Source organism: Sturnira hondurensis, unplaced genomic scaffold, assembly GCF_014824575.4.
Source record: "Sturnira hondurensis isolate 20B ecotype Veracruz unplaced genomic scaffold, ASM1482457v3 Scaffold0007208, whole genome shotgun sequence".
Taxonomy (NCBI): Eukaryota; Metazoa; Chordata; class Mammalia; order Chiroptera; family Phyllostomidae; genus Sturnira; species Sturnira hondurensis.
In genome coordinates, this window is record NW_028079839.1 from 3,337,341 (window position 1) to 3,364,037 (window position 26,697).

At 52.9% G+C, this 26,697-nt stretch overlaps 1 protein-coding gene across 4 annotated transcripts; it reads right to left on the reverse strand.

Annotated features, from left to right (window-relative positions):
- Window positions 1-575: 575 nt before the first annotated feature.
- Window positions 576-26,097, reverse strand: MKI67 (marker of proliferation Ki-67). 4 transcript variants are annotated; one of them, XM_037051208.1, is made up of 23 exons: window positions 25,943-26,097; window positions 25,430-25,609; window positions 22,875-22,953; window positions 22,671-22,786; window positions 19,478-19,544; window positions 17,709-17,751; window positions 16,216-17,253; window positions 14,784-14,959; window positions 13,404-13,722; window positions 13,196-13,314; window positions 12,927-13,095; window positions 10,984-11,139; window positions 9,280-9,847; window positions 8,091-8,550; window positions 7,572-7,577; window positions 6,188-6,632; window positions 5,143-5,824; window positions 4,467-4,779; window positions 3,789-4,427; window positions 2,650-3,093; window positions 853-928; window positions 629-753; window positions 576-589 (listed from the first exon to the last, which is right to left on the reverse strand). In XM_037051208.1, exons 2-21 carry the CDS (start codon window positions 25,519-25,521, stop codon window positions 872-874), a joined length of 5,988 nt encoding a protein of 1,995 aa, XP_036907103.1. In that variant the 5' UTR covers window positions 25,522-25,609; window positions 25,943-26,097; the 3' UTR covers window positions 576-589; window positions 629-753; window positions 853-871. The 4 variants fall into 4 exon arrangements, with proteins under 4 accessions (XP_036907103.1, XP_036907101.1, XP_036907102.1 ...); XM_037051206.1 differs by having other exon boundaries at window positions 3,789-4,779; window positions 25,943-26,096; XM_037051207.1 differs by having other exon boundaries at window positions 3,789-4,779; window positions 5,143-5,598; window positions 5,962-6,632; window positions 25,943-26,096.
- Window positions 26,098-26,697: the final 600 nt, after the last annotated feature.

The window sequence follows — 26,697 nt, forward strand, 5'->3', positions numbered from 1 at the left end:
AGGGCGGCTGTCACTTCCTGTACGTGGTGGGTGCAGGGCACTGAGTAGGCAGACAGGCGCAGTCAGAAAAGCACAGGTGGGCCAGGGGATGCTTGGAAAAGGTGAATGACGCCAAAGCAGAGAAGCCAAGAGGCGTGTACATGCAGCTTGGAACCCAGCTGCGCCCTGGCAGGTGGGTGGGGCCCTTCTCAGAGGACAGCAGAGTTTAGGCAAATAAATCTCATCAAGTGAAAAAGGCAAGCCTTCCACTGTAGTGACCCCTGTACCCTGAAGGGGGGGGTCACAAGCCATCCTCCAAGTCACTTGTAGTCGCTTAGATGGAAGTCCCCGACGACGGGACTGTCCTGGGCAGCCCCAGCAGCCCCAGAGCAGGGGCCGCGCACCTCCACCACTGCCCGTGCGTTACCCGCATCACCGGGACCCTATCCGTGACCCGCTCCCAGTGTTTCCCAGGGCCTGCTGCCCAGTGTGGGGACATGAGGGCGGGGCCCGCCTCCGGGGTTCTGATGGGGACACAGACAAACACAGGGGCATTTCCAATGCAAGTGCCAGAGCCCAGGCGGCGGATCTCAGGGATCTGCTCCAGGGCCTCGTGGCGCCAAGCCCAAGGCCCCACAGTGGCCCCAACCCCACTCCGAGCTGTCTTTGGTTTTTGTCATTTCAGCGCAGAGGGCATCTCCTTCGCACCCCCCACGGGGGCCTGAACAGACCTTGCAGAGCCAGAAATTGTTAAAAGCGTTCTTCCTTAAACACCTGAAAAACATTATTTACAGAATTCACTTTCAAATGCCCAGCAAATACTGTATGAAGACTTGTCACAAAAATGAATGTACTGCTTCTTCTCCCCCTTACACATCTCAGCTAAATGTCTTCACTGTCCCCGATGACTCCTGGTTCTCGTTTTCTTGACACACTTGTTCTCATTCTCCTGTTTGGGAAGAAAAATACAACTCAAGTCATTTAAAACGACAATCTTTGCAGCCAACTCTGATTGGCCCGCCCAAACCAGCCCCGCACCCCCACCCCCCGGGTGAGGCTGCCTGAGAATGTTATTTTGGTCCTTAAACTGTTTTGACTATTTGGCTTTATAAACTGAAATATGTGATTCTTTAGTAAAACATTTGTGACCTATTTTTAAGGTAATACATAATTAAAAGAATTTCCAAACAAATACACAGAGCTTTACTAGTTAAAAAATACTACTCAGGAAAGTAAAATCAAATGTGTGCCAGGGTAACATATTCCGAATCTTGTGAGCAGGACCTCCCCCAACTGTGTGTGAAGGGGACCGTCACTCAGCTCAGCACTACGGGGTGTGACCCCAGCCATCTGCTGTGTGAACCCTTAAGAGAGAGAGGTCCACCCTAGTATCTAACAAGCAATGCAGAGGACGCCTTTTCAGAGTGGTGCCCGAAGCCGGGTGTCCCTGCTGCGCTTCCAGGCGAGCGGCCAGGAGCCTGAGCTCCCAGCTCCCAGCCCCCAACCCCACGGCCCGTGGTCGGGAAGAGCGCATCGTGAGGTGGGGCGAGCACTTCCCACCAAGAACTCCATCAAGTGATCCTTAAGGTGGGGGTGGGGGAGGGTCAGAAAAACACAAGGCAAGAATTAAGAACCCTGAGGGGGGTGCCAGTGACCTGGAACGCCTGAGCACCGCCTGAAGGGGCCCCTCATCGGTGTGGCCCGAGTGCCCCGCACCTGAGCGAGTTCTCAGGCTAGATGGGGCTGCATTCTCCCTCCTAAGGTCAAGTGGGGGCTGTGTCAGAGATGGAAGGGAAGGGCAAGCACGCGGGCAGACACGTGCCCTGTCTTCGCTGGCCCGTCGGTGGCTCTGTCCTGGTCCCTATGACACCAGTGGGGCAGGACTTCGAAGCCACCTTGGACGTGGGTGGGCCTTGGCAGGGCCTCAGTGGCTGGCAGCGCAGCACCCGGCTGTGTCCTGCGGCTCGTTCACCACAGGGGTCACAGTGTCTCTACCTGCGCCTTGGCAAACAGGCGTGTCCCCAACACAGACAGGGACCTTCTGGGACTCTTTCTTTTAAACTGGTAGAGCCAAATGCTCCTGAGAGGACGCTGATGGAACTGCACCGGGCCTCCGTGGACTTACTCAAGTGACAGGTAGCCCACGGGCTGCTGAATTTGACACGACCTTAGCGGCACTTACTGTCCTTTAACCTAGATGGCATCTGACTCGGGAGGGTGACAGGACACAGCACTTCCAACTGACCTGGGACCCTAAGAGCAGAGGCACACCCCACTGGGCTTCACCCTGGCTTTCCGAAGGAACCCCTGGAACACCCCGGGGGCCCACCCGGCAGCCTCAGTCACCTCAGCAGAACTGGCCGGAGGCCGCAGGCCTCTGCCTGTGACGTGAGCACCGGGTGGGACCAGAAGGAGCAGCCGGAAGCACCGGCTGCGTGACGTCCCCGTGGTTCCTGACTGGCATCTCCGTACGAGTTTGTTGCTGCAGTGGGAACCCCTGGCAGATGTCACCGGGTGCAGCCACAGACACAAGTGTGTGTGCAGGCGCCCCGCTGCCTAACTGGGAGCCTGTTACCTTGTGCAGCGTGTCTCCTCTGCTTCTGTAACATGAGGCAAAAGCACCTGGAAACACTCTCTGCTTATTGGGAAGCAAAACAGTAAGCCACTTGCCTTGTCTGCGTCTTGCACAGGTCTCTTGGCACTCCGCGTCACTCTCTGTTTGGACGGACTCTCCGAAGTGTCCCCTGTAGGAGGGACCGTCACCTTTCTGGATCGCAAGCATATGAAGCCTGAACATAGGGCTCCTTCTTTCTCCTCCCGAGCCTTCCTGTGGGTCTCCACGCTGCTCGCCAGTGCTTTCTCCTCGGCTCCACCAGGCACGGGCACCTTACCCCGCCTTCCAGGTCTCGGGGACATTCTCCTCTTGTGCACTTTGACCCCAGGAGCAGAATTCTGGGCTCCACCTTCCAGGTTTTGAATCTCCACCTCTTGGGAGGATTTCACAGGCTTCTTTTCATCCTGCTTTCTTTGAACCTTTCCTGCTGATATAAGCAGCTCAGGCTTTTGCCCTGCTGCCTTGGTTTTACTTGGGAGACTGGAGCACAGAGACACTTCCTAAAAAACACAAAAGACATCCGCAAAATACCATTAGTAAGTAAGGCAAATCTGAAAACCCAATGTGGAGAAAAAATCAAACATGAACCCGAAGGAGAACTCACTCGAACCTCTTGCGGGGGTTCATTCTCTCAGACACCTGTAACCTGAGTCACTGTGTTCCCAGAGAGATCACTGCCTCTGCTGAGCAGCGGTGAACAAGGACTTCAGTGGGCCTCTCAGCCCGAGTCCTGCATGTTAGCTGTGCTCCTAAGAAGCTCTGGGGCACTGCACACACCCCCCCAGTCCACACAGTGAAGCAACAAGTGCTAGCACAGGGCACAAGCTTCTGCTTCTGGGTCTGCAAGCCTCTCGCCACAGTGGGAACCAGCCGCACTATGGAACCATCTCAGCAGCTGATGGTCACGTGCTCAGGACCCCGCTGCCCCCAACAGCAGACTAAGTGGGTGGCCTGTCAGATCTGTGAAAACCTGCAGTGACCATTTTGGCCAGTTATTTCCCCAAACTAGCCCAATGTCTCCTTGAATCCCCCCGGGCCTCTTCACTGGTGTCTGTGGCGACTCGGCCTGGACGGCAAACCCCTTCAGGAAGGGGCTCCCACAAACACCCGCGGGTTCCGTACAACCTACACCACACAGCAAACGGACTGAGGGATGCCCATCCAAAAAGACAATGACTGTAACAGCCACCATCACCTTGTTTGGGGAGGTCACGTCTTCTTTTCGGCCCTTATTTTTTGTTTTCCTGTTGGCGCTGGGCAGGTTGTCCACAGGTTCAATGTCTTCTCTCAAAACTCTCTGTCTCTTCTTCAGCTCCGGGGGCGCACGCTGCTCTCTGGGGGCTGTCCGCTGTCTCTTCCGCTGCGGCTCCTCCTCTGCAGTGTCCTGGGCGCGAGTCCTGGGGCGCAGCCTCCCGGGGCCCATGCAGCTCCCATCTTCACGCTTCCTCTTGGGGGACAGGGCGGCGCTGCTCTCACTTTGTGATTTTACAGGGCCCCTGCTGTCCACCAGCTCTTCTGTGGGCTTCATGTTCAGGGCCCTAAGGGCTCTTCTGGACGTTGTTACAGGTTTGCTCTGGTCTGGTGTTTGTGTTGAAGTTCTCATAACGCCCGCAGTGTCTGTGCCCAGTTCCTTGTCTTCAGCTGGGCTTTGGAGGAGCTGTTTGCTATTGGCCGGGCTGTGCAGGGGCTGGGCCTTTGCCTTCCTTGATCTTAGCAGGCGTTCGCTGCCCACAGTGTTTCCCACAGGGCCTGGCTCCCGCTTTGGAGGTCCCTTGCACACTTGAATGTCTTTGGCACCGTCTACAGGCTCTCCGTGAAACCTCGTTGCTCTCCCAGATGTCCCTCTGGGCCTCCTGAGGGCTGAGGGCTCCCCCTGCACTGCCACCGCTCCTGGAGGTGCCTTGAGCTGTCTCCTAGTCCTTGCTGGCATGATGACCACTTCTGCCTGTGGGGATCCAGAGGGCATTTCAGTGCTGTGGGCAACAGCCACTGGGTCCTCTGTGTGGTTTGGTACTTGCAGGAGCTCTTTAAGGCTGGCTGGGTCTGCTGGAAACTGGGCCTTTTCCTTACGTGTTCTCAGCCTCCTCTTGCTTGCTGTTACATTTTCTGCAGGGAGAAGTTTCTGTTCTGAAGGTTCCTTAAACAATTTCATATCCTTATCTGCTCCCTCTGGTTCTCTGTGTGATCTTGTGGTTTTCCCCGATGCACCTCTGGGCCTCCTGAAGGCCGAGGACTCTTCCTGCACTGCCATCGTCCCTGGAGGTGCCTTGAGCTGTCTCCTAGTCCTTGGTGGCATAACAACAGCTTCTGCCTGTGGGGATCCGGAACACATTTCAGTGCTGTTGGCAACAGCCACTGGGTCCTCTGTGTGACTTGGTATTTGCAAGAGCTCAAGGCTGGCCGGGTCTGCTGGAAACTGGGCCTCTTCCTTATGTGTTCTCAGCCTCCTCTTGCCTGCAGTTACATTTTCTTCAGGGAGCAGTTTCTGTTCTCGAGATTCCTTAAATAATTCCATATCGTCATCCCCACCCTGCGGTTCTCTGTGAGACCGTGTGATTTTCTTCAATGTCCGAGTGGAACCCCGGAGGACTGAGAGCTCACCCTTCATTACTGCTTTCCCTGGAGGTGCCTTGAGCTGCCTGTTTCTGTCAGTTGGCATGACAGCTGGTTTTGCTTGTGCAGAGTTGCAGGGCATTTTGGTGGCTTTGTCCTCACTCATTGATTCTACTGTGTATCTTGGTGTTTGGAAAAGCTCTTTGAAGCCAGTCAGGTCTTCTATAGGTTGATTCACTCTTGTGGCTGTTCTTGACTTCCCTCTGATTCCACTTACGTGTTCAGCTGAGTCCCGTTTCTGTTCTGGAGTGCCCTTCAATGCCCTGATATCTTCAGAATCACCTTCTGGATCTCCAGGAGAGTGTGTGGTTTTCCCTGGAGTTGGTGTAGACTCCCTGAGGGCTGAGAGCTCTTCCTCCACATCCACTTTCCCCAGAGGTGTCCTGAGATGTCTCTTTGTGCTGGTTGGTGTGCTGATTGGTTCTGGATTTGGAGATTTGCTGGGTATTTTCATGGTTTTGTCATCAGTCATTGGTTCATCTGTGTGATTTGGGGTTTGGAAGAGCTCTTTGAAGCCAGTCAGGTCTTCTGTGGGTTGGACTTTCTTCTTGGGTGTTCTTGACCTCCTCCTCCTTCCAGTTACATGTTCAGCTGAGTCCCATTTTTGTTCTGGAGTTCCTTTCAATGCCCTGATATCTTCCTCACCTCCTGGTTCACCAGGAGAATGTATGGTTTCCCCTGCTGTTGGTGTGGGTTCCCCAAGGGCCGAGAGCTCTTCCTCTACGTCCACTTTCCCCAGAATTGTCCTGAGACGCCTCTTTGTGCTGGATGGTCTGCTGACTGGTTCTGGTTTGGGAGATTTGCTGGGTATTTTCATGGTTTTGTTGTCAGTCTTGGGTTCTACTATATGATTGGGTGTTTGGAAGAGCTCTTTGAAGCCAGTCAGGTCTTCTGTGGGTTCAACCTTCCTCTTGGGTGTTCTTGACCTTCTTCTGCTTCCAGTTGCATGTTCAGCTGAGTCCCGTTTCTGTTCTCGAGTGCCCTTCAATGCCCTGGTATCTTCAGTATCACCTTCTAGATCTCCAGGAGAGTGTGTGGTTTCCCCTGCTGTTGGTGTAGACTCCCTGAGGGCTGAGAGCTCTTCCTCCACATCCACTTTCCCCAGAGGTGTCCTGAGATGTCTCTTTGTGCTGGTTGGTGTGCTGACTGGTTCTGGTTTTGGAGATTTGCTGGGTATTTTCATGGTTTTGTCATCAGTCATTGGTTCATCTGTGTGATGTGGGGTTTGGAAGAGCTCTTTGAAGCCGGTCAGGTCTTCTGTGGGTTCAACCTTCCTCTTGGGTGTTCTTGACCTTCTTCTGCTTCCAGTTACATGTTCAGCTGAGTCCAGTTTCTGTTCTGGAGTGCCCTTCAATGCCATGATATCTTCAGCATCACCTTCTGGATCTCCAGGAGAGTGTGTGGTTTCCCCTGGAGTTGGTGTAGACTCCCTGAGGGCTGAGAGCTCTTCTTTCACGTCCACTTTCCCCAGAGGTGTCCTGAGACGTCTCTTTGTGCTGGATGGTCTGCTGACTGGTTCTGGTTTGGGAGATTTGCTGAATGTTTTCATGGTTTTGTTGTCAGTCTTGGGTTCTACTATATGATTGGGTGTTTGGAAGAGATCTCTGAAGCCAGTCAGGTCTTCCGTGAGTTGGACTTCTCTCTTGGGTGTTCTTGACCTACTCCTCCTTCTAGTTATAGGTTCGGCTGAGCCCTGTTTCTGTTCTGGAGTTCCTTTCGATGCCCTGATACCTTCCTTACCTCCTGGTTCACCAGGAGAATGTGTGGTTTCCCCTGCTGTTGGTGTGGGCTCTCCGAGGGCCGAGAGCGCTTCCTCCACATCCACTTTCCCCAGAGGTGTCCTGAGACGTCTCTTTGTGCTGGTTGGTGTGCTGACTGGTTCTGGTTTTGGAGATTTGCTGGGTATTTTCATGGTTTTGTCATCAGTCATTGGTTCATCTATGTGATTTGGGGTTTGGAAAAGCTCTTTGAAGCCAGTCAGGTCTTCTGTGGGTTCAACCTTCCTCTTGGGTGTTCTTGACCTTCTTCTGCTTCTAGTTACATGTTCAGCTGAGTCCAGTTTCTGTTCTGCAGTGACCTGCAATGCCCTGATATCTTCAGCATCACCTTCTGGATCTCCAGGAGAGTGTGTGGTTTCCACTGATGTTTGTGTGGGCTCCCCGAGGGCCAAGAACGCTTCTTCTAAGTCCACTTTCTCCAGAGGTGTCCTGAGATGTCTCTTTGTGCTGGTTGGTGTGCTGATTCCTTCTGGTTTTGGAGATTTGCTGGGTACCTTGGTAGTTTCGTCATTAGTCACTGTTTCCACGACATGATTGGGTGTTTGGAAGAGATCTTTGAAGCTGGTCAGGTCTTCCATGAGTTGGACTTCCCTCTTGGGTGTTCTTGACCTCCTTCTGCTTCCAATTACATGTTCCGCTAAGCCTTTTTTCTGGTCTAGAGTTACCTTCAATGCCCTGATATCTTCAGCATCACCTGGGTGTCTGAGTGAGCATGTAATATTTCCTGATGTTTGTGTCGGCTTCCTAGGGCCTGAGAACTCTTCTAAGTCCACTTTCCCCAGAGGTGTCCTGAGACGTCTTTTTGTGCTGGTTGGTGTGCCAATAGGTTCTGGACTTGGAGATTTGCTGGATATTTTCAAGGTTTTGTCATCAGTCATTGGTTCATCTGTGTGATTCGGTGTTTGGAAGAGATCTTTGAAGCCAGTCAGGTCTTCTGTGGGTTGGACTTTCTTCTTGGGTGTTCTTGACCTCCTCCTCCTTCCAGGTACAGGTTCAGCTGAGCCCTGTTTCTGTTCTGGAGTTCCTTTCGATGCCCTGATATCTTCCTCACTTCCTGGTTCACCAGGAGAATGTGTGGTTTCACCTGCTGTTGGTGTGGGCTCCACGAGGGCCGAGAGCTCTTCCTCCACGTCCACTTTCCCTAGAGGTGTCCTGAGACGTCTCTTTGTGCTGGTTGGTGTGCTGATTGGTTCTGGTTTCGGAGATTTGCTGGGTATTTTCATGATTTTGTCATCAGTCACTGGCTCTACTATATGATTGGGTGTTTGGAATAGCTCTTTGAAGCCGGTCAGGTCTTCTACACTTTGGGCCTTTTTCTTGAGTGTTCTTGACCTTCTTCTGCTTCTGGCTACATGCTCTGCTAAGTCCTGTTGCTGATCTGAAAATTTGTTTGATTTCATGCTTTCATCACCACCTACTGCTTCTTTGTGTGTGTGCTTTGTGTCCCCTGGGGTTTGTATGAGCTTCCTGAGCATGGAGGGAGCTTCTGCACTCACTCTCTGGGAAGGTGTTTTGATCCATACATTCATCTTGCTCAGTGTGCCGACTGGTTCTGGTTTTGGAGATTTGCTGGGTACCTTGGTAGTTTCGTCATTAGTCACTGTTTCCAAAACATGATTTGGTGTTTGGAAGAGATCTTTGAAGCCAGTCAGGTCTTCTGTGGGTTCAACCTTCCTCTTGGGTGTTCTTGACCTTCTTCTGCTTCCAGTTGCATGTTCAGCTGAGTCCAGTTTCTGTTCTGGAGTGCCCTTCAATGCCATGATATCTTCAGCATCACCTTCTGGATCTCTAGGAGAGTGTGTGGTTTCCCCTGGAGTTGGTGTAGACTCCCTGAGGGCTGAGAGCTCTTCCTCCATGTCCACTTTCCCTAGAGGTGTCCTGAGACGTCTCTTTGTGCTCGTTGGTGTGCTGATTGGTTCTGGTTTTGGAGATTTGCTGGGCATTTTCATGATTTTGTAATCAGTCATTGGTTCATCTGTGTGATTTGGAGTTTGGAAGAGATCTTTGAAGTCAGCAAGGTCTTCTACGGGTTGAGCCTTTTTCTTGGGTGTTCTTGTCCTTCTCCTACTTCCAGTTACATGATCTGCTGAGTGCTGTTGCTGTTCTGGAAATTTCTTTGACGCCTTCATGCTTTCATCACCACCTGCTGCTTCTTTGTGTGTGTGCTCTGTGTCCCCTGGGGTTTGTGTGGGCTTCCTCAGTACCGGGGGAGCTTCTGCACTCACTCTCTGGGAAGGCGTCTTCATCCATACGTTCGTCTTGCTCAGTGTGCTGACTGGTTCTGGTGTTGGAGACCTGCAGCACCTCATTGTGGCTTTGTTCTCCATACCCACTGGTGCCTCGGCACAACCTGGGGTTTGGAGAAAACAGTGGATGCCCACCAGGCCTTCCTTGGATTCTGTCTCTTGCAATCTCTTTGTGGTGATTACATCTGTTCTTTGTGCACATTTGAGCTCTGAAGGTGTTCTTGATCTCCTCATAACTACCCTCTTTTCAGAATTTTCCTTTGATTCAAAGTTTCTCTTACACGTTGCAAAGGCTCTTTCGCTCCCCTCCATCTCTCCCTCTAGCAGCTGTTCCTGTGCTGGTGACGTTCTCAGGCATCTTCCCAAGATGCTCTCAATAGTAGCAAACTCTGGGTCTTCCTTTTCACACTCTGTACCTGACTCCTGGGTATTTCTGAGCCCCACAGACCTCCTGGACTTCTTCACCCTGGAGGCTGCCCTCGAAGGCTCTGTCTCAGATGGTGGAGTCAACATGTTTTCATTTACTGGCATACGCTCTTTTCTCAGAGCTGGGCTTGCAGACTTTTTATCCGATGGCTCTTCTGGTGCATTCTCAGCACTGGGGAACACACTCTCTCCTATAAGAAGTAAAAGCATACACAGTAAGAAAATTCTCTTCACTGTGTTGTGCCAACTTGGTATTTTGTCCTCATGAAATATTGTATAATAGGCAGTAACTCGCCCTCCCCCTCCCCTCACCAACAACGCGAGTCTTGCAGTTGTGCCATACACCTTTCTGACCTGTGAACTGTGCACACTGAAGGATGATGTCGCTTGGTATTAGAGTGGGACCGTGTATAGGTGGCTGGAGTCCACAGGACTTAGTGAACAAAGGTCCTAAACAAGGGTCCCCTGAAGGCTGGCTACCCTGCCATATATCAGTGATCTGCACACAGCCAGTTGTTTTCTTCAAACGTGAGAAAAAGCTGTTCCTTCTTTTGAACCACTGACGCAATCATGTGGCTCACACGTACACCACAGTGTCCCTGTCACACCAGGCATGTCTACCTTTTAGCTGTATGAAGCATCTTCAGTGTAGCCAGGTGTTCACACTACAATACAAACTTTTACCAAACTGGAGAGTAGGAAGGACTCGGCTCTCTCACCTCACACTCCCCCTGGAGCACACTCCCCCCTACAAAGAGTAGTAGGGAGAACGGCACCGTGTCCACTCTGCTATCTTTCTCTTTGGTAATCTGCAGTCATTTTGAGTTCAAATAATTTACTTAGAAGTATGATGAGAGATCGTTACACTTCTTGGTTTATTACTTCTTCATAATAAATAAAGAGGCAAAAGCACACACAGCCCTGGCCAGGTAGCTCAGTTGGTTAAAGCATTGTCCCCATATGCCAAGATTGCCAGTTCGATCCACTGTCAGGGCACATACAAGAAGCAACCGATGAATGCATCAATAAGTGGAACAACAAATTGTTTCTCTCTCTTTCCCTCCCCCCCTCTCTGAAATCAATTTTAAAAAGTGTACACATATTGATTATTAAAGGAATATTCCTTTTTACTCAAGTCACTAAATAGCAATGCTAGTTCAACTGCTGAAAACAACACAATAGAGGATCTACAAGTGGCATTTTATCAGAGTGTCTGCTGCAGAGAAAGAACACCGCCCCTGGCGTTAAAACACCACCACCACCTCCACCACCACCGCCCACAGCTCCGGTACAGACCCTGACACACCAGAAAACAAAGGGAACCCACCGAACTTCGCTGGGGTGCAGAGCTGAGGTTTTTCCTCAGCCTCGGGTACTTGAAACTGTTTTCCGAACACACCCTCTGAGTTTGAAAAAGCGGTGAGACGTAAGCTCATCTTCTTTGGCTTCTCTTTCGCTGGGGTCTTGAACATTTCCGTGAGCCCTATCACATGAAAATAGTGGAAAAGCAGTTAACATACGGCTCCTCTACGCCAACAGCCATTTCAGTCCCCACATACAGCCTGAGACTCACTGCCTAGGACTCCTGGGGGAGCGGTCTCGGAGGGGAGGGTGGTGAATTAACCATGAACCCATTTTGAGAACAGAGGGCAATGAACGGGATATTAGAAGTTATGTGTCCTCTGCTTTGCCTTTTCCCTTGTAAATAAACAGGTGGCTGTCTCGGTCTCCCAGTGTCCTGCCCAGAGGGGAGCTCTGGCTGGAGGACATGGGCAGCCCCCGTGCCCATCCTCTGGGCAGGCATCCGGAGAGCTGGTAGCCTTGTACTGCCTTCAAAGTGTTCAGGTACACAGCTCTGAACTTTATGTACAAATGAAATGTCCCCAAATGTTTAAAATGATACAGGATGCCTATATTTCATACTGCCAAGTCATAATATCAGTATTTTTTTCATTTTAACACCAAATAGGAGGATTAATATAATCTCAGGGGGGAAGAAAACAACATACGGTCCTTCAAATGGAAGACTTAACTTTCTAAAAAGCTCATTATCTCATGTTCTCCTTCCTTTTCTCACTCTGCCATCGGTGGGTCAAACCACTGCCCAGTGCCCGCCCGCAAACTGTGTTGGAGCAGCCGTGCGGAAGGCCGCAGCCCAGCCAACAGCCAGCTCACGCAGGAACCTGCCTGCCCCGTCGGGCCTCCTTGGAACACCCAGGACTCGGGCTGCCGCTCGCGCTGGTGCTTTGACGTGGAAGTTACACCAGGGGCGCGTGCTGGTGACTCTCTAGCAGCCCGTCTTAGAGGAAGGCTGAGTAAACCCACTGTCCCACCGAATACATATAATATTCATTGACTTTTTCTCCAGAGTGTGTGTAAAGTGTGTTGTCACTGCTTCATAAGACACACCAGAACACGCATGTGCACCCGGTTCACAGGGCTGCGCAGGCACACACGCCTGCACATGGGGGTGGAGGTTCAGCAGTGTTTACTCATGGAGCGTGGCACTGTCACTGCTGTTCCCACCGCTCTGCATGTTGGGTGTATTTTTCTAAAGGCCAGGCGCAATGCCGCAGTGTGACTCTAATCGGAGGGCACACTAGACACTAGACGGCTTAGGTGCAGGAAACACCTGTGTTAACATTTGCCCGCAATAGATACAAGATCCCACCAAGCAGGCTCAAGTCTTGTCCCCCTTCACAAGTGTCCAAAGTGGGAACTGCTGGCCCGGCTCGGAGGCCTGAAACCTGACCCTGGTTTTGCCATGGCCCGAGTCCGCTACAGCCGTCCCCGCTCTTCTAACGGGCACAGTAACACGGGCTCGGTGATTTCATCTACGCATGAACATCAGCAATGCTGAGCGGGAACTCTTCACAGACCGCTGATTCATGAAAAAGTTAGGCAACATGGAAGAAAAGGAAATCTTGAAGCAGAATACGGCTCAAACCAGCTGCTCTAACTCTGGAGCGATTAGAGCGAGTCTGCCTTCCCCCCACAGAGTAGCCCCCGGCTTCCGACACCGGTGCTGTTCTCCGGAGTGAAGGTGCGCGCACCTATCGTTCACACCTGCTTTACGCAGGACGCCTGACCCCCACCGTGCTGGGGGCCTGTCCCTACTCCCCGGTGAACCTTTCCCACCTAGGTCATGATGACCCCAGGAAAGTGACCGCATTGTCTGGCCTGCAGTCCCCCTCACAGCAGATAAACACCCTTCCACATCCCCACGGATCTAAGGACTGTGGTTCTCAGGAGCCAAGGTTGTGTTTTCACCTGAAAGGTCTTCGCTGAAGTCGATTTTCTTGTTGAACACGAAGTTGTTCGGCATTCTGTAGGGCCGAGCGGGCGCGGCCACCTTCTGCACGTGGGCTTTCCCTACTACAATGGTGCAGGGAGAGTTGGCGTGGCCTGTACTGAACTCGTACACACGGCCTGTGGGCTTCTGGGAAAAAAGGCCGGAGGGCACAGAGCGTCAGGTCCACACTTAAGGTCACTTTAAGGAACACTATGCACTTCCACGCGACTCAGGGCGGAACACATACCTTTGGGGTGTTGGCCCTCCTCTGCCTCTTGCTCGGCCGTCTCGGAGGACCGTGTTTCACGGCCTTAGCTTGCGTCTGTTTGGCGCTGAGCTTTACTATGTCTGCCCACGACTTTGCCACTGTCGAAAGGAAAAGATGCTGAAGCTTCTGCAAACGAGTGTTAGTGAGGAAATCCACCTGAAAACACCCCTGTGAACATGACACTCACCGATCAAATTGGCCTCCGAGGCGCCGCTCCTTCTCCGGGACTGAATCACCTGCAGGAGGCCCTGCTGGCCCCGACCTGAGGGAGCCCCCCGGGAAGGTGCGCCGCTGCTCCTCCTCCCGCTCCTCTTAGGAACCTCTGTCTGAGGTGGCGACTGGCTGCCACTTGAGGCTGGTGCCTTGGATGACCTTCGGCGACCGTCATTTGCCACTGAAGATGATTTCGTAGGATGGCAAGCTGGGGAGCTCACAAACATGTTTTGTGTGGTTGCTTCCAGACGGACCTCTGAAGAACCTTCTTTTCCTGACTCCTGAGGCTGTCCCTGAGAAGACCAAATGTTCCTGAGAAAGCTTACCACAAAATCCCACCTCCAAAGTGACCGTGAAAGCCCCACCCGGTTAAGGGTCTCAGCTGTTCTGAAGTGCGGAAAACCTACGACAAACCCAAAACTTAGACTCGTTGTAGGGTGTCCAGTGGTCATTGTGGGAGATTCTGGACCACTCCCAAATGCTCGAAAATTTCCTATAAAGCTGGATGTGGACACACATGAAGGATTTTAGCTGCGCAAATTTTGAAGCACAGGACCATTTCCACCACTGTCCAATTGAGTGCAAGTCAGGTGTGGGCGTCTGTGCCCATCACTTTAGGAAAGAAAGCAAACATGCAGCAGACAAGCCTTAACTAAGGTATTCTAGGTGGAGGGTGGAGGAAACTGCCTGTGGAGAAGCGAGGGCTCTGGCTTGAACCCAAGCAAACCTGTTGGGGCGTGTGTGACCGCATCTCCGTGCAGGAAACAGGGGTCGCTCACTTCTGGGGGGTCAGTATGTAAGGCAAGCAGGCCAGACACACCTCACATGCCCTTAGGTATGAAAGGCAACGGAAGCCAGCCCCGCCTCTGCCGGAGGTGAGACGCGGCGCCACACCTTCCCCCAGATCTAACACCCGGACAGCACAGCCGAGGGGAGCTGATTAAAAATCCTCAGCAGCTGGCGGGGAAGGTGGTGGGTGCGCTGCCACGCAAGATTTCCCTTCCACCTCATACATCTAAAAGAAAAACAACCACTTTATTGTCGTCATGTGTCATGACGTCCCCAGATTTTTATCAGCTGGTGCTTGTTGCTGCAACCCCAGAGTGGCACTCTAGCCCTCAAAGGTGGGCGGGGGCCTGGGCAGAAAGGGTCCCAAGGACTCACTTGGGCTCAGCCACCTTCCAGCAGAGGTTCGAAACCCAGGCGTTCCTCTCCCAACCCCCAGGGGAATGAGCCCATTTACACTTTTTGTTGTTTCTTTATACTAGGAAGAGAACAGTCCTGGTGTACTTCTGCTCCTGTGAGGAGCTGGCAGACACACCCAGGACACGGGCCTTCAGGCGGTGGCACGTACCTTGATGATTTTCTTGAGGACAGCTGGAGCGTGGGTCACAAGAGACCTCCTCTTCATGGGTGTTTCTCCTCTCTTGAGAGGTGTATTAGGAGGTAAGTTTTCATCAAATAATTCAGGTCTCAGGTGGCCCCCGAAGGAGACCCGCCTTGTCTTCAAGGGCACCCCCTCCATCTCATCTGAAGTAGAGACACAAACAGGGAAGGGGGCAGAGACCGTCACCATGGAAGCCCACAGATGAGTTTCCGGTCACCGTTAAAGACACACTGATGGCACAGGTCATGGCCCCGGATGTGCACCCTGCACCCTCCTCCTCCCGTGAGGCTGCAGGAGCAAAAGCTGCTTCCAGAGCTCGTGACAGGTCAGGGGCAAACCACCAACATGCCCATCCCAGCTGGACAGCAGAGACGCCCTTTAAAATGCTGGCATGTCCTACGGGGACGCAGAGGCTTCACTGCAGGGACAGGGGCTGCAGAGACGGACGCTTTAGCGCCGACCCGAGCAAGTTTTCCCCAAAGACACATACTTGGGCCTCGCCTAGACCTGCCCGGGGAGCAGAATGAGCTGGAAGCTCTGCAGGGGGTTCTCAAAGGCCATGCACACGACACTACCCCAATGACACATCTTTATAAACCCCTGGCCCACGTCGATCCCTTGTGAGTGACAAGCCTGTCGTGACACTCAGGGACACCAGGACTGACTGTACAGGCCCCATGACAGAGAACCGCACTGTACCCACAACATGCCCCGGGAAAATAGTCAGGGGGCTGCATCTGATCCTGAGAGCCCGATAAAGGACAGGCACCTGGGAGCCACCACGTCTGCCACTCACTGCAGGGCATGCGGGTGCTGCCTCCACAAAATGGAGATGGCCCCGCCTGGCCCATGGGCACTCAAGCATGACTATCTTTGAAGCCCACAAAACAGCGCCCAACATGCACACCCTTGGGGACAGTGCCCTGTCTCCTAAAGAACGGCGTGTAGGGGATGCTGAGAACAGTGTTAAGTACCCGAGGGCAGTCCTGTAATGACACTTCCAAGGGACTTCCCTGACTCAGAAGGTCCAACTCACAGGACACAGGCCCGGCAGAGGTTGTGCCCGCTCTTCTTTCTATGTTGCTGTGGCCGGAACGGGACGATCGGATGAAAGTGTTCGCAGCACCGCGGAGCCCCGGCTACACCCTTCTCTAACCGCCTGCCCTGCCACCGCTCCCTGCAGTGACCACTGGGTCTCAGGACAAAGCTCCCACCGTGGACAATGAACGCCGCTGTCTGGGGCCCTTAGTCCTGGCTTCTCTGCCACAGAGCGCACCATTCTTGTAATAAAGGTCGTCTTGTGAAGTCATGGAGGTCAAGGAGGGCTTGTGAAGTCATTCGCACATGGAGATACATGGGGCCTTTGGGGGAAAATGACCTTAAAGGAAAGTAAACTTACGAATGGACTCATCCCAGTTGCTGACATCAGTGGGACTGAGGCCAGGGGAGGCAGCTGCTGCGCCCATCAGCTGGGGCGGCCCGAGAGAACTGCCTGGAACCTTCCTCTCCACGTGGACCAGCAGAGGGGTGAGCACCGCGGGCTTTGTAATTTCTGTTTCTGTAGCAGGAATGTCGACCTTTGGAGGGAGGCTGCTCCGCCTCTTTCTGGAAAAGATTTTCTCTGGCGTGTCTCCGAAGCTGTGAGCACTTTCACCTCCAGTGGGCGTTCCGTGCTCAGGGAAGGGCTCCTTCGGAGTACACAGTGCAGTCTGCTCTGGGTTCACGGGCTCAGCCCCATGGACACCACTCCCACCTCCGCTCCGGCGCTTCCGCAAGGAATTTCGCTGTGAGCCCCGGCCAGGGGTACTGCCTCTCATCGTGTCCATGGGGGGGACGCTGGGACTCGCAGAGGCCTCAAGAGTGGGACCAGGCCCCTCACCCGTTCTCTCTTCCTCTCGCTGTCCCAGAGCGGGGACAGCCTTTGTTTGGGAGCCCAGCCAGGACTTCCGCCGAGACTTGGGGGAGCCCTGTAGTGGTGTCTCACCCCATGTACCACCAACACTTTCAGAGTCGCCTGCACAATGACTCCGGGACCCTGATTTTCTACGGTTCTGTAGAACATTCTCTTTTTCTGATTTCACATCTAACTTTTCCTTCATGGACTCGTAAAGCTTCCTAAAGGGAGAGTCCTTCTCTCCACCCCTCTCGAGACACCACGGAGAGGGGACAGACTCAGGTCCTGCATTCCTGCTCACTAAGGTTCCACGGGAACCCTGCCCAGGGCTCCCGGCCAGGGGACCCGCCGTGTTTCCGCGGTCATCTCCGAGGAAATCTGAGCGACGCCCATTAGCGGGGCTCCTGGCAGCAGGGACTCTGGAGGAGCTGTGAGGGACGGCACGGGCCGCCCGGACACCCTCCGTGTGGGCCAGGGACTCTTCTGAAACACCTTCCTCAGTGAGAGGGGAGCGGGCAGCACCATGACCTTCAACTTCACCATCTTGACAGTGAGTTTGGAAATAAGAAACAAGTTCAAGGCTTTCTCAGTGATTAATACGGGGAGTCTTGAAAACTTAAAACTGTTTCATAACTGAAATTTTCCCTTAGGCTACAAGTTCCTGAATGCCCCAAATGTGTAATAACCGTATTCTGATACTAGGATTATGATGCAGAGAAAGCAACACATCAGTCCCCTGTAAGCAATCCGAGGTATCAAATGCTACTCATCTGCTCAGAATTAAGCGGACACTGGAGGAGCAAGACAGTTACTCATGTGTGCGCACTCTCCAGTGAGCACGGGGCACCACACCACTCGGGCTGAGCCTTAACTCAGGGGGTTGCTCATGTTTGTCTACTCCCGTGGGCCCGGACCTAGAACCCCGTGATCCTGTCCCCCCCCACCCCGCCCCGAGAACTGACCTTGCAGGATCTGAAATAAAACGAAACACTACTAACCGGGGTCCGAAGAGGAGCTCGACCTGGAGACCCGACGTGGAGCCTGTGAATTGGCGGAGAATGAACAGTTGATTTAGCACCTTTTCTGGAACCAACGGTCCAATTTGTGAAAATGTCCTACCTACTGGCAATCTTCTTTCCAGCTGTCCTTATGTAACTCTTAGAGACTTTGAGAAATAAGCCCCAGACATGCAGGGGCCAGTGCTCTGAATACAAATACAGTGACGCATAAGAAGCAAACCTGAAGCTGAACCTCAGTGAGCTGTAATGCCTTCCTCCAACTTCTCTCTTCATCCTTGGAGGACGTTAAAGTGAAACCTCACCTACAGGCTGTACCAGAGAACCTAGCAAAGGCCCCGAGTTACTGACTTCAGACTAGGTTTCCTCGGGAACTGGCTGAGGGACCTCTGGGGGAACTCCGCACATGTGCTCTTGGCTGGCAGACTCCTGGGTGTGTCAGGGCCCAGAAGTCAGGGCCGACACCGCAGGGCACCATGGCGCTGTCCGCGGAGGCAGCGCTGCCCCAGTGTGTCACAGGGAATGTTTCAGGGCTGAGGACAGGCCCACAGCAGCGCGTATTTAAGATAGAAAAGTCCAGTGATGTTTCTCCAAAGAAGAAATATAGCAAGTGAATAATTTGGGGGGGTGAAGAGGGGATCTACAAAATACATCCAAAGGCAAATAATTTAACTTTTAAAATCAGTTCCCAAGTTCTTGGTATCTATCTAACACCTTGCTTCTCAAACGTCACATGGAAGCATCGGCTTCTAATTTCCAGCCAGAAGTTGACCGAGACAGGACTAAACAATAAAAATTAAGTGATATATTAAAATATGTACGAATCGCTACAGTATGTTCTAAATATTCAATTTTAGCACTCTGTCCCATCCAGATAATAAAGAGTCCATAGACCATGGAGCCCTCTCGTTGGGTGGTTCCCTCCCACCTACTAACAAATCAGAACGATGGCAGGTGGGTGGGATATCTCAAAACCTAGCCTTCCCCCCAAAGCCAACACGCCGTGGCGTCAACACTAAGGTCACGCCTCTGCGGTAGACATCTTCCTCAAAGTGCCTGTTGCTAACTTTGGGGGTGCCTGTAATAAGACCCCAACAACCCCAACCCGATCCTGGATGAGCGTGGGTAGCTCCACCAAAAGCGAAATTCTGAGGATGTGCCTTACACTCTCCGGTCCCACTAAATCTCCAAGGATGGGCCCAGAACTATGCTTCAATAAGCTGTACCACTTGGAGTATGTTTCCTGCACTGACAGACACAAGTAATAAGACTCTGCCACATGACTGAGGGCAGTAATTCCCTTCTGGGGTCATGGGTCACCTGTCCACCAAAACAGGGAACGAGCCGTGGGACTCCAACCCTGACGTGATGTAACCACTGCACAGGGACAGGAGTGGCAGAGGGCGGTGACAGGCCACCCATGAGCCCCCGGAGCAGGCCGTTCTGAACTGCTCTCTGCCCTGTGGCTGTTCTTGCCAAAGGTTTGTGAGTTGGACCCTGAGCAGCCCCAGAGCCTTTGGGCCAAGCCGGGAAGACTAACTCAGAGGTCTAGTTTTGAATAAAAAAAGGACGTACAGCTCTAAGTTACTTTAATCTAAGTTCAACTTGTGTTACCGCCTTGGTGACACTTTTCTGCTCTAACTGCTAAGTCACCCTCCCTTGCACAGAACTGTTCGTCAGTGCGCTCACACGTGATCGCCTCTCTTCACGCCCAAGAATCAGAACCCAAGGTGTGCTGAGACCCCCATCACCTGTCCATGCCTTCGTCCTGGAGACTCAGCGGACGTGCTTCCACTCTGATGACGGTCGTCTTCATACCTGAGGTGCACAGAATGCCAACTCGGTTCAGATCACCGATCTGTAACTGACAGCAAAGCCTGCGTGTCTGAGCAATACCCAAGGGGCAAGGAACAGACCTCACGTTGTCTTCAAGATGTCACCTTATTCCCACCCTGGCTGGCGTGGCTCAGGGGACTGAGTCCCAGCCTAGGAACCCAAGAGTCGCCAGTTCGATTCCCAGTCAGGGCACATGCCTGGGTTGTGGGCCAGGTCCCCATTAGGAGGTGCACAAGAGGCATCTACACATTGATGTGTCTCTCCCTCTTTCTCTATCCCTCGCCCCTCTCTAAAAATAAATAAATAGAATCTCTTAAAAAATAAGTCAAAAAATAAATAAATTTATTCCTGGAAATAAATTTAGAGCCACGAAAGTGCTTTTTACTGAAAGGAACTAAGACAAGGTGCCTCAAGTTTTTTCGGAACACCTGTGTGGGGGTTGGGGGCCCAAATTAATTTCTTAACACTGACCAGCCTGCGGGCTTCACGCTCCCCAAGCACCTCCTCTGTGCAGACTTACTGCAGTGAGAACAGAAGTGGACACTTGCTGGTTTACGTTCATGGGAACCAACTGCTGGGGTGGCAGCCAACCAGGGAGCTCGGGGGTGTCAGGGGCCCGAACCCCCCCCCCCCACTTCCTGCAGAGACCACAGAGCTGGGCTCTAACTTAAGATCGCTCTGATCCCTTCGGTTCCCCACTCAGTCCATCTGCATGTGAACAAACACAGGCCGCTCATGAAGATGAGAGGCATCTAGCAAGACGTATAGTGGTTCTCACAAACCCCAAGGATCAACCTTTTAAAATGCAGAGAGAACCTGGGCACACAGTGAAGTGGCCTGATTTGAATTTATTTTTGTTTTTTAAAGACTTTATTTATTTTTAGAGAGATGGGAAGGGAGAAAGAGAAGGAAAGAAACCTCAATGCATGGTTGCCTCTCATGTGCCCCCTACTGGGGACCTGGCCCACAATCCGGCATGTGCCCCGACTGGGAACTGAACCTGCGACCCTTTGCTCTGCAGTCCAGTGTTTGATGCACTGAGCCACACCAGCCAGGGCCAAGTTGAATTTAGATGCCACCTGAAGTGGCTCGGTGTCTGGGACTGAACTCACAGGGCAGGGTTCTAGATCTACGCCTAAGACCCATTTCCTATTCATCGTTCGTTGGAGGTGTTCAATCATCAATGAAATTGAACAGAACCTCACTCTGAGGAAGTATTTCCTGTCTCCTTCTATGTCAAATACTTCCTCCCTCCTATTCAATAAAAATACCCTTTAATAATGAAGCAAATTCATGAAAAGCACAAAGAAAGAAACGACTTGGATGGTCAGATGGTAGAGCAGAGACTCTTTCATGAAGGCCGTGAGGAAGGCAGAGTCCCACTCAGCAAAACAAATGAAAAAGTGATTCAAAACCACAGACAGGATGACAGAAAAGAGCGCAAAAAAGATATTCCTGCAGACAGCAACGAGTAGAGGGCTGGTGGGGCCGCCCTGACATCAGACAGGGGACGGTAACTGTCCTCAGAGACCGAGCATTTTCCGATGTCCGAAAGTCCCTCCAGCCAGATGACGACTCAATTAGAAACAAGTGCACCTAACAGTCGGTTCCCAGCGTTACCCTAAGCCTCAAGGATTACAAAAAGTTGGACATATGTGATAGAAAAAATTACACCCGAAATCCTCATCAAAAGCATTTTTAAAGGCATAGAACACGTCAAAAGGATAAATGATAGAACTTCATCCACTGGATCATCCTGAACTTCAATAGAGTCTCCGGTATAGAAAGAAAACTAACAGAACTAAACAAATACACACACACACACACACACACACACACACAGACAAAAAAATCCCACCCTCAATGTAGGATGTTAACATCCCTGGCGGAACAAGAACCAGGGCGGAATACGGTGACTCTGGTGCGGGAGACGTGAACCCGATGGCCAGGGACAGAACACCCAGAGCTGCAGAGGGCACCTTGTTTTCAAACATGCAGAGCAGTGAAAACCATATCTGACCACAAGGCAAACTCAGAAACTGGAAGTCACTCCCCTGTCCCCGCAGAGAGGAAGAAGCAGTTGTGCGTGGCTGTGTACCTAACCGACCATATAATGCAGGGAGAAGGCTGTCCCTGTGGTGAGAAGAACCTCGCCACCAAGGGAGCAGAGTCAGTCCCAGGCACACCCCGTTATCACAGACTGACGGGGTCTCACAGGCAGAACCGAGGGGTCAGGGCGCAGGCTCAGGCAGTAAACCCCAGAGTCTCATGCGATCAGAAAGCCACGCTAGTGTTTTACTTGGTGAGAGAAAGAAGCAGTGATTTTAGAAAACACATGAAAGAAGCTTCTGGAAACGTTCTAATTATGCCTTTGGTGGTGGATTAGTTTGCTAGAGCTTCTATAACAAAACACCACCCACTGGGTGGCTTCAACAACTTATTTCTCACAGTTCTGGAGGCTGGAAGTCCAAGGTCAAGGTGTCAGCAGGGTTGGTTTCCTCTGGGCCTTGCTTCTCGCCTGGCTATGGTTGCCCTTTGCCACCTGCACACCGAGTTGTCCCTGAGTACCTGTGCGCCCGGTTCTCTCTGGGTCCTCATGTCCTCACCGGAGGACACCAGTCAGATTGGATTCGGGCCTGTAGTGCAGGTTGCAGTTTAACCTACTCGTCTCTTTAGCAGCCCTGTCTCCAAATAGTCATTTTGAGGTTAGGACTACCCTGGGGATTAGGACTTCAACACACGGATTTGTGGGGGAGGGGACTCCATTTAGCCCATAAGGCATGAGGATCCCAGGGCTATTCGCCTCATCTCATTTTGAGCCTTTCCTGACCAGTATATTTTAGTTTAAAATAATAAACTAAACAAGTGTGCAGTTTCTCAACCCAACAAACTAAAACTCCCGTGGGACCGGCCCCCCTCAGACCCACTTTGGGGATGCAAACCCTTTACCGGGATCGTGTAGGCCCTGTGTGTCCGCCCCATCTCGAGTTGGGGGTTGGTGTGGAGAATGACAGTCTCAGACCTGCTGACATTCACCCGCACTGAAGAACCACAGGGGGCCTGCAAGGCCGGTCTGGGGGAGTCAGGAGGCCTGTGATTCCCACTGACCTGAAAGAGCGGTCAATGACAGTGATCACGTCACCGTGTTTCAGCTGCACGGGTCCGTCGATGACAGATCCGTTCACCTGTGTTGGATTTGCGGAACTGAAATTGAACAAAACCGCCTGCAAGCAGAGAAACGGGGAAATAGGTAATACCTAGGTGGTAAGAGCTGAATGCTCTTTAAAAATCAGTCTTCCCAAACCCACTGACCTTCTGCTCGTGGACTTCAATTTTGCAGTGCTGCCTGGATACAACAGGAAGCTGGATGCGGATGTCACATTCAACGCCCCTTCATCGGAAAAAATGGAGATTTTTTTACATTCTTACATTAAAAAAATTACATCGATATTTCAAAATAAAACAGCACAGCACTGGACTGTACGTTGGACCTGTAAGCATAACAGCATAACCAACTGGGTGATGTCAATCAGCTCTGAATTTTGCTAATAATTTTTACAAGTATTGTATAAGCAAGTACTTTAAATCTTTAAAACTCAGAGCACTGAAAAATAATTACAACATTACTATATGACATTGACTTGCCTTTCACTAAAAATTCTAGGCTTCTAAGACCCAACTGAAGGAATATTTTAAATCAGCTTGCAGAATAAGAATTACTATTAATACTCTAATGTTTTTCAACAGAAAGGTTCATGTAGGTTCATTTGTAATGTTATATATAGTTTAAGGTTTTTAAGTTGTTTTAAGAGTTTATTTTTTAGAGAGGGGTGGGAGAGGGTGACAAGGAGAGAAACATCAATATGTGGTTGCCTCTCACGTGCCCCCTACTGGGGGCCTGGCTGGAAACCCAGGCCTGTGCCCTGACTGGGAATCCGACCGACGACGCTGATGTGCAAGCCAGCACTCGATCCACTGAGCCACCCCAGCCGGGGCTGAGGTTTAATCGCCCCCCAAAATGCTGTATTTGATGCCAGCACCTCACTCTCTCTGTGCCTCAGTTTCTTTAAATACAAAGAGAGAATCACACCAGCACCTTATACCATGGTGTTCTTCAAAGATTGAGTGATTTATGCACATCTGTCATCTGCCTGAAAAAACAGTAAATGCTATTACTTGTTTAGCATTTTTATTGTTTTAAAACTATATTCCATTAGCCCTGGCTGGTGTGGGTCAGTGGATTGAGCACGGGCTGCAAACCAAAGGGTCGTGACTTCAATTCCCAGTCAGGGCACGTGCCTGGGTTGTGGGCCAGGTCCCCAGTGGGGGCCATGTGAGAGGCAACCACACAGTGATGTTTCTCTCCCTCACCTTCTTCCTACCTTCCCCTCTCTCTAAAAATAAATAAATAAAATAAAATAACTACACTCCTTTAACTGACAGATTCACAAGTCTATCCCTAAAAATACTAGTCTACAAGTGGCAAATAAAAAAATATCTAGACTCCACTGGTCTTTTCACAAGACAGCTAAGCCCAGCAGGAAGTGCAGGAAGGGAGACCTCCCAAACCCACCAGGGGCCTTGGTGAGGCGCCCCGGGTGTTCCCATTACCACCCCCACCCCCCCCCCCCACCCCGTGGGCTTATGAGTTGGAACAATGCTACACTTCCATCTCTGCTCTCAGCAGGCACCTCCGGAGTCCAAGCCTCTCTTCCCACCCACGTCCTGGGACCAACGCATTAGTGGGTTTCTAAGTTACAGGTCTTGCACAATCGCCTAATCACTGCGGTAGAATAAGCACAACTACTGCCATCTGATACCGACGTGTTTTTATACTTTTGTTTCTTTAGAAAAGAAGCTATGGGAAGTGAATAGCTACTTTACATCAACGAAGAGAATTTGATTTTTAGGTAGAACATTCCAGCAAGAGAGATACCCTCTCATCAGAACGGAGAAATTGTTTGGCAGGAGCCCGCCAACTCGGATCAGTACAGATGAGTGCTGGTAACCTGGGCCACACAACTGTTTACAGAGGGGACTGTCCTGTGCCTTGCGGGATGAGCAGCAGCGCCCCTGATCTCGGCTCACCGACGCCAGGGGCCTGAGCCTCCCACGCTGGGACGCAGAAATGCCTCCCCAGGGGCCCCCCGGCCCTCACCCCAGAGCCACGGAGGCGAACTGACTCCGGTTCTGCAGCCCCAGCGCTGAGTACTGGTCGTGCACGCCGGGTCCCCACCGCACACTGAGGACGGAATCACTAACCAACAGTCCTGTCCTCGGGAGCTCGTTAGTGGGGCAGACAAGCCGGAGAGGCCAAGGTGGCGTGGAACCCGGCGGCACCCGGCGTGGGCTGCAGGGGGGTCAAGCTGGCACTGCGCGGGGCCCCCGGGGAGAGAGCGACCTATTATTCGTCTAAACAGGAGCGTATTAGCAACTAACAAGGGGGCGATTAATAGCGTCGCCGGTCACAGGGGACCACAGTGATGGCCACCACCGACCCAGGAAGGCACCACGAGAGGATAAGTTCTCAAAACACTAGCGGGGGGGGGGGGCTCCCATTTTCAATTCCCCCCAAAGGTCAGCAAGCCCCACAGGCACCTCCCTCCCTGCTTCCTCTGCGCCGCAGTGCGCCCGTCCGCGTCGCAGGGGTTTCAGAGGCACCAGCCCTCTGCTAGCGACGCCTGACCTGACCCCGGACGCGGCGCCATCTCCGCTTTCCTCCACCTAAACCTGCTACCAAGCCGACAAGAGCCCCACTTAGCACATTGATGAACCGCGCCGCCGAGGCGACACGACCCAGCCGGGGCGCTGTCCCGGGTCCGTTGCTCCGGGACCGGCTCCGCCGTCCGCGCGTGCGCGGGTCTCACCTCCCAAACAGGCAGGTGCTCAGGCTCAGCGGGAAGTGGGCGCCGTCCCCCCCGCTCCTCTTGATGGTCACCAGGCGTCCCGCGGGGCCCATTTTCCGAACAGCGCGGCGAGGACCCTCCGTGCGGAAGAGCCGGGCAGCAGCGAACTCCCGAGCGCGTCTCCCGCCGCGGGAACGCGCGCTGCATCAAAGAACGAAAACAGAAAACGCGGGCGGGTTGGGGGCGGGCGTGTCTTTGAAAGCAAAGAGCCCAGAAGCCAGGCACCCGAGGGTGGCCGGCCACGGCCGCCGGTGCAATGCGCCGAGGCCGCCGACCCCCGCCCCGACCCCGTCTGACAGCCGGGGAGTCCCGGCCGCCCCCACGGGCGCCCTCCGGTCCGCAGCGCCCCCTGGACTCGCCGCCGGGACGCAACCCTGAGACGGTCCCGTCGCCCGGGAGTCCCGCGCCCCGAGAACCCGGAGCCCAAGCCCGGAGGGGTCTCCGCGGCCGCCGCCCCCTGGTGCCCCGACTCACCCAGGCCGAGTCCCCGCTCAGCCTCCCGGGCGTCCGCCGCCTGTCTGGGCGCTGCCCCGGCCCGCGCGGTGAGGATCCCGCAACGCGTCTACTTGCGCCCACCGCCCGCCCCGCGCTCCCCGGTCGGGCACGCAGCCCGCAGGCCCGCGTCCACCTCCGCTGCGGCCGCAGTCCCCGCTCCCCCCGCCGTCGCCCTCCCCACTGACCGGGTGGCCCACCCAGCTGTGTCCCTGAGGTGCGCTGCGTTGGCGGCGCAGGCGCAGAACGCTGTGCCGCCTTCTCCCGATTCAAAAGAAAACAGCGATTCAAATTTGGCGCAAAGCGCTGCGATTGGACACGATGCGGTAGCGCTCAACCAATGGGAAGAAGCGAGGGGCGGGCGCGGGACGAGAGCCGCGCTGGGCGGGCTTGGCGGGCTTGGCGGGCTTGGCGGGCTTGGCGGGCTCCGCGAGCCGGGCGCGTTCCGGGTGCGCAGGCGGAAGACGCGGGCCCCGGGTCCCCCTGCTACCCCTAGACCGCACAGAATGGGCGGGAACCCCTCTTGCCGCCTTTTCTTGAAGGACCAAGTGCAGTGGTACAAGGAACAGTTGTGCACAACATGTCCCTCATTGCCGGAAGCTTTAAATATTTTCAAAGTTTCTGTGTCTCCCCAAAGGCAACCAATCATTACAAGCAGTTGCGGTGTCTTTTCCCAGCTACACGTGTATTATTCTCTCCCCAAAACGCAGGAAAAGATAATAATAAACACAATGTTC

What these genes read in the sequence shown, in the direction of transcription:
- MKI67 (XM_037051206.1), bottom strand. Translation starts at nt 25,521, where the DNA reads ATGGGCCCCGCGGGACGCCTGGTGACCATCAAGAGGAGCGGGGGGGAC. An exon ending in AGCACCTGCCTGTTTGGGAG is followed by an intron (nt 22,954 to 25,429) that starts GTGAGACCCGCG and finishes TTTCCGATGAAG; the next exon opens with GGGCGTTGAATGTGACATCC. An exon ending in CTTCAGCGAAGACCTTTCAG is followed by an intron (nt 11,140 to 12,926) that starts GTGAAAACACAA and finishes TTCATGTGATAG; the next exon opens with GGCTCACGGAAATGTTCAAG.